The 6,211-nt window shown below is 46.1% G+C and overlaps 1 protein-coding gene across 1 annotated transcript in view; it reads left to right on the top strand.

Annotated features, from left to right (window-relative positions):
• Nucleotides 1-6,211, top strand: part of LOC105903144 (serine/threonine-protein phosphatase PP1-beta catalytic subunit) — a 32,623-nt gene that overhangs the window by 23,104 nt on the left and 3,308 nt on the right. The window contains exons 4-8 of the mRNA XM_012830855.3: nucleotides 2,150-2,380; nucleotides 3,281-3,385; nucleotides 4,214-4,285; nucleotides 5,110-5,261; nucleotides 5,842-5,976. Of these exons, the coding sequence (XP_012686309.2) occupies nucleotides 2,150-2,380; nucleotides 3,281-3,385; nucleotides 4,214-4,285; nucleotides 5,110-5,261; nucleotides 5,842-5,976 (695 nt within the window). The remainder of the gene's footprint in view (nucleotides 1-2,149; nucleotides 2,381-3,280; nucleotides 3,386-4,213; nucleotides 4,286-5,109; nucleotides 5,262-5,841; nucleotides 5,977-6,211) is intronic.

The raw sequence follows: 6,211 nt of genomic DNA, 5'->3' as shown, positions 1-6,211 counted from the left end.
AGTAGATCTGCTGAAGTTCTCCACTGTGTCAAATGACTTCACTCCTTATCGGAGATAAACTGTCTTGCTTCCTGTTTGTAATCTGAGTTTGAGCCTCATTCAGGATCTCACAGAATCCCAGGGTTTTCTTTAATCTTATTTTTTCTTCTTATCTGGCTTCTTCTGACGTCGTCTCATTCTCTCTCCATACCTCCCACACCCTTTCTTCATCTCTCAAGTTGTTTTTTCTTCTCATTTGATCCCCCCCCCCCATCTCTTAATCTCTCGGCTTTCACGTGTCCTCAGTTTTTTACTTTCTCTCCCTCTCCCTCTTTCATTTTCCTCGCTTCACTCCATCATGCTCTTCCTTCCATCGCTCTCCCTCTCTCTCCCTCACCCTCCCTCTCCCTCGCTCTCTCTCTCTCTCTCTCTCCCTCTCTTCCCCTCCGTCTCTCTCTCCCTCTCTCTCTCTCCTTCTCCCCCCCCCTCTCTCCCCCTCCGTCTCTCTCGCTCTCTCACACCCTCTGGCCTGACTCACACTGTAAATAAAATGACATCAGTGTTCACATTTCATAAAAGTCAGGTCTGGATTTTCACGATTAAAAAGCTTTGATCTAGGCAGGTCTGGATTCTGAGGTTGATAGACACAACCAAAGACAAACTAACTACATGTTCATGTATTCATTTAGCCGACAGTTTTATCCAAAAAGGACATAATCTACAGTGCAGTGGAATGCATTTCCATCAGTATCTCTGATCCATGGGTATTGACACACATTACACATGACACTTTTAACCACTGTTTGCACTATATGTTTAGGATAGGTTTAGTATATTGTATATTTAGTATAGTTAGTATATTTATATATAGTCTGTATATTGTATATTTAGTTTAGTTAGTATATCTAGTATATTTAGCATATTCATAGTTTTCTACGTTAGTATAGGTTTATTATATGTTTAGTATATGTTCAGAGTATTTATAAGTTATGTTATGTTAGGTTGTTGTGCGGTGTCACAAGAATTTCAGTGCCCAGTCTGACTCTGTGTTGTTCTGTGCATCTGACCATAAAAGACTTTAACTTGAACTTGAACTTTAGTATGGTGAGCACCTTACTCTACCACCTCAGCCACAGGAGCTATAAGACAGGGCTACAGCCATACTATGATGCTGAAATGCTGCAGATAGAAAGATATGGATATTTGACCTGTAGGGATTCCTTAACAAAGAGTCCCTATGGCCTAAACTCAGCCTGGTCCCACAAAAACAGTGATTATTCTCATGACTGCCAGCGCAGCGACAGGGTAACACAGCACACACACACACACACACACACACACACACACACACCACACTGTGTGTCATTGGTGTAGTTTGGGAAACAGGGAGAGAGAGACAGAGAGAAAGAAAGAAAGAGAGAGAAAGTAACAGGGAGAGAGAGACAGAGAGAATACTTCGCTCAGACAGGGACAATTTTGTGCTGCTGCTGATCTCAGACCAGCTTGAGCGTGTCGGAGCTTCTGTGACTCGTCACCGTCTGCGTCTCGATGAGCTGACTCTGAGTGAGACTGAGCGAGTGTCAGTGACGCCACAAGCAACCGGTTTGGCAGCAGACGAGGGTTTCCGTCCCAGATGCCAAGGCGATTTCTGCATGACAGTCACAGCTATTTTGAATTGATTGATATTTGTATACAATGACATTTGGAAATTTTGAAACTAAAACAAGATTCCTCGTGCTTTTTCCTATTCAGGTCTAATGTGTTATGATATCATATATTTCAGTTGGCTGTGCATCACTTGCTAACTGAGAGGTGCTTTACCCCTTAGCATCACTCCCCCCATGACCCATGAAGCTCAGGTTAAAGCTTCTGTGGCGACTCACAAACGATGTTGATAATGGCACAAGCAATGGTTTAGCTCTAATTTTCTCTTTGACAAAAAACTGAAATCTTGAATTGCTGCGCATACTCTCAGGGTGTTTAACCAGGACCTCTGTCCTACTTGTGACAGAAGAGACTTGCAGTCTTTGACGGAAAATTTGAAAGCTAAACCTGCCTTGCTCGCTCTGTCTAACCAGGATATCTGTGCTTCTCTCTATCTCTCTCTCCCTTTCTCTCTCTCTCTCCCTTTCTCTCTCTCTCTCTCTGTCTTTTCCCTCACCTCTCACAGGTGACATCCACGGCCAGTACACAGACCTGCTGCGGCTCTTTGAGTACGGCGGCTTCCCCCCCGAGGCTAACTACCTGTTCCTGGGCGACTACGTGGACCGAGGGAAGCAGTCGCTGGAGACCATCTGCCTGCTGCTGGCCTACAAGATCAAGTACCCCGAGAACTTCTTCCTGCTCCGCGGGAACCACGAGTGCGCCTCCATCAACCGCATCTACGGCTTCTACGATGAGTGTGAGTTACTGAGGAATGCATGTGTTTTAACACAGACAATCACACACACACACACACACACACACACACTGATCTCAGTCATGTATGTACCATTTCACATGTCACACACACAAACACATAGAGATACAGATGCAAACAGCCATGTATCTCCTGCACACGTGTCTGTCCACCAGTCTGTTAGGTCTGTGCTGCAGATTGCAGTGTCTGCAGCCATCTATGTGACTTAACCTGTTCTCAGGAAACACAAAACAAGTAGACAAGCATCAGGACACAAACAGTACGTGCCCTCAGGAGACAGACAGACAAACAGACAGGCAGACAGGCAGATAGGCAGGTTGGCAGACAGACAGGCAGGCAGGCAGACAGACAGCTACTTGCTCACCACAGTCACTGATAACCCTTGTTATGTACTGTATGTATGCAGTTGTGCATGAACTGAGTTGTTGACCCCTGTTGTATAACTCACCCATGTGTGTGAACTGACTTGTTGACCCCTGTTGTAAAACTCACCCATGTGTGTGAACTGACTTGTTGACCCCTGTTGTATAACTCACCCATGTGTGTGAACTGAGTTGTTGACCCCTGTTGTATGACTCACCCCTGTGTGTAAGTCTGTGTTAAGACAACATCAAACAAAACAGCAACACTGATCTTTCAGGTCAAACAAGGAAGCACTAATCCTACATTCCCCTCTAACACATATTTAGCGTTCAGACATACAGTAAGTACTCAAACACACACTGTACACATACCCTTAATTAGCATTCATGAACAAACACTGCTTTTCAGCTGTCAGAGAATCTCTCCCACACACACACACACACACACACACACACACACACACACACACACACACACACAAACAACATTTGAGAGTCTCCTCTGTTTCTGGTCCCCCAGGCAAGCGCCGGTTCAACATCAAACTGTGGAAGACCTTCACTGACTGCTTCAACTGTCTCCCCATCGCCGCCATTGTGGACGAGAAAATCTTCTGCTGCCACGGAGGTACCTGTACACACACACACACACCATACACACACACACACACACACCATACACACACACACACACACACACACACACACACAGCATGTAAATGTACTCGCACTTTTAGTAAACTATTTTAACATTGTTTTAAAAAGCATGAGCATTTATGCCACACCTTCCCTTAAGCAACAGCCATTTTAAAGTGCTTCACAAACATAGTTGAGCTGAATCATTCTGTCAGAGCCACCATCACTATCAGTGAACGCTCATTGGAGGTTTTTCCCAAACTTCATTACGATAAATAAATCACGATAAAATAAAGCGATAAACCAAGCGATAAACCACATTATACAAATCACTATCTCTGCCTCAGTCATCTCTTTGGTCTTCCATGGTCAGTCCATGCACAAAACTGACCTGGGGTTTTCTCCTAGTACATGACAAACCTGGGTAAGTTAACTCAGAGTAAGTGGTAAACCTCCTAAAAGAAGAGCCTGAAAAAAAATGGCTTCATTCTCCTAGCAAAACAAGCTCTTCTTTTAGGAGGTTTATGGCTTACTCTGAGTTAACTTACCCAAGTCCCTGTCTGTCTCTCTGGTGTTGACCCTGTCTGTCTCTCTGGTGTTGACCCTGTCTGTCTCTCTGGTGTTGACCCTGTCTGTCTGTCTGGTGTTGACCCTGTCCCTGTCTGTCTCGCTGGTGTTGACCCTGTCTCTATCTGTCTCTCTGGTGTTGTCCCTGACCCTGTCTGTCTCTCTGGTGTTGTCCCTGACCCTGTCTGTCTCTCTGGTGTTGATCCTGTCTGTCCCTCTGGTGTTGATCCTGTCTGTCTCTCTGTGTCCTCAGGTCTGTCCCCTGACCTTCAGTCCATGGAGCAGATTCGCCGCATCATGAGGCCTACAGACGTGCCCGACACAGGTCAGCTCTCCTCCTCTCTCTCTGCCTCTTTTTTTTTTTTTTTTATCTCTCTCTCTCTGCATCTATTATTTCTCTCTCTCTCTCTCTTTTTTTCTCTCTCTCTCATGGTTCAATGTACAGCACTGGTCACCTCAGCACCTCTCCTCTCCTCTCCTCTTTCTCTCTGTCTGTCGGTCTCTGTCATGCTCCCCTCTTCTCCAATGCTATGCTATGCTATCAACATAGCAGTGTGCTCAGCCCACCTCTTCTCCTTCCATCTCGTTCTCTCCTATTGGTACATCTGTCTATTCTGGTGTGCTCATCCTCTCCTCTTTTTTCTCACTGTTGCTTTCATTTTCTCTCTCGCTCTCACTCTCACTCTCACTCACTCACTCACTCACTCTCTGACCCTCATAAACCCGTCCCCTCTTCTCCTCTCCAGCTCTCTCTCCTCACCCCTCTCATGGTTTCTGTGATCTCTCACGCACCTCACAGCAGGATCCTGTTATCCATTAGCCCCTCTGACCCCCTCTCTCCTATACCCACCCTCCCAATGACACACCACTCCACTCTATGAGGAGGAAATCAAGTGTGTTTTACAGTTCAGGACTGTGTTTGTCATACATCTGTGCTTATTCTCTATTTAATGTTTAATCTCTCTCTATCTGTATTTCTCCTGCTCCAACACAGCCTCTCTCTCTCTCTCTCTCTCTCTTTCCCTTTCTCTCTCGCTCTCTCTCTCTCTCTGTTATGAACTTTGATTTGGGGCCTCTGGTGAAATGTAACAGATTGGCAATAAAGTTAAATATAATAAAATTAAATCGAAAATGTCCTTTTCTCTTCAGGGTTGCTGTGCGACCTGCTATGGTCGGACCCTGATAAGGACGTGCAGGGCTGGGGTGAGAACGACCGCGGCGTCTCCTTCACCTTCGGGGCCGACGTGGTCAGCAAGTTCCTCAACCGCCACGACTTAGACCTCATCTGCAGAGCGCACCAGGTAGAACAAGAGAACACGCAGGGGAGCATGGAACATTAGTACACAGACACGTGGGAACATAGAACCCAAACATATGGAATTCAAGGAACTCCCCAAACTATATGAGACATTGTGTTTCCTTCATCAGCACCAGTAACATTGCACACACACCACGCAACATGCGCTGCACACACACACACACACACACACACACACACACACACACACACACACACACACACACACACACACACACACACACACCACGCAACAGCTGCACACAATGGTAAAAGTCGAATGAGTGTCCGGTATTACACAGCGTCCCATCACAAAAAAACATCACTGCAGATGGTCAGTAAAGGACATCCAGATGTTCTCACACACACACACACACACACACACACACACACACACACACACACACACACACACACACACACACACACACACACACACACACACACTTTCTTTCCCTCTCTGTGTATCTGTCTTTCGCTCTCTGACACACACACACACACACTTTATTTCCCTCTGTGTATCTGTCTTTCGCTCTCTGACACACACACTAATTGGCCTGCTGTTTTGTGTCCTCTGTCTGCAGGTGGTGGAGGACGGCTATGAGTTCTTTGCGAAGAGGCAGCTGGTCACTCTCTTCTCAGCGCCCAACTACTGCGGCGAGTTTGACAACGCCGGCGGAATGATGAGCGTGGACGAGACTCTCATGTGCTCCTTCCAGGTAGAGCAGCAAAACACACACAGACACACACACACACACACACACACACACACACACACACACACACTCACACACTCACACACACTCACTCTCTCTCACACACACACACACTCACTCACTCACTCACTCACTCACACTCTCTCTCTGTCTCACACACACACACACACACTCACATTTGAATGCTTTTATTTGGATTGATAAGTAAGCTTAATACAGGACACACACTACAGCCATT

This window comes from Clupea harengus, chromosome 18 (assembly GCF_900700415.2).
Source record: "Clupea harengus chromosome 18, Ch_v2.0.2, whole genome shotgun sequence".
In the NCBI taxonomy this organism is placed as follows: domain Eukaryota; kingdom Metazoa; phylum Chordata; class Actinopteri; order Clupeiformes; family Clupeidae; genus Clupea; species Clupea harengus.
This window is presented reverse-complemented; position numbering and strand designations above follow the sequence as displayed.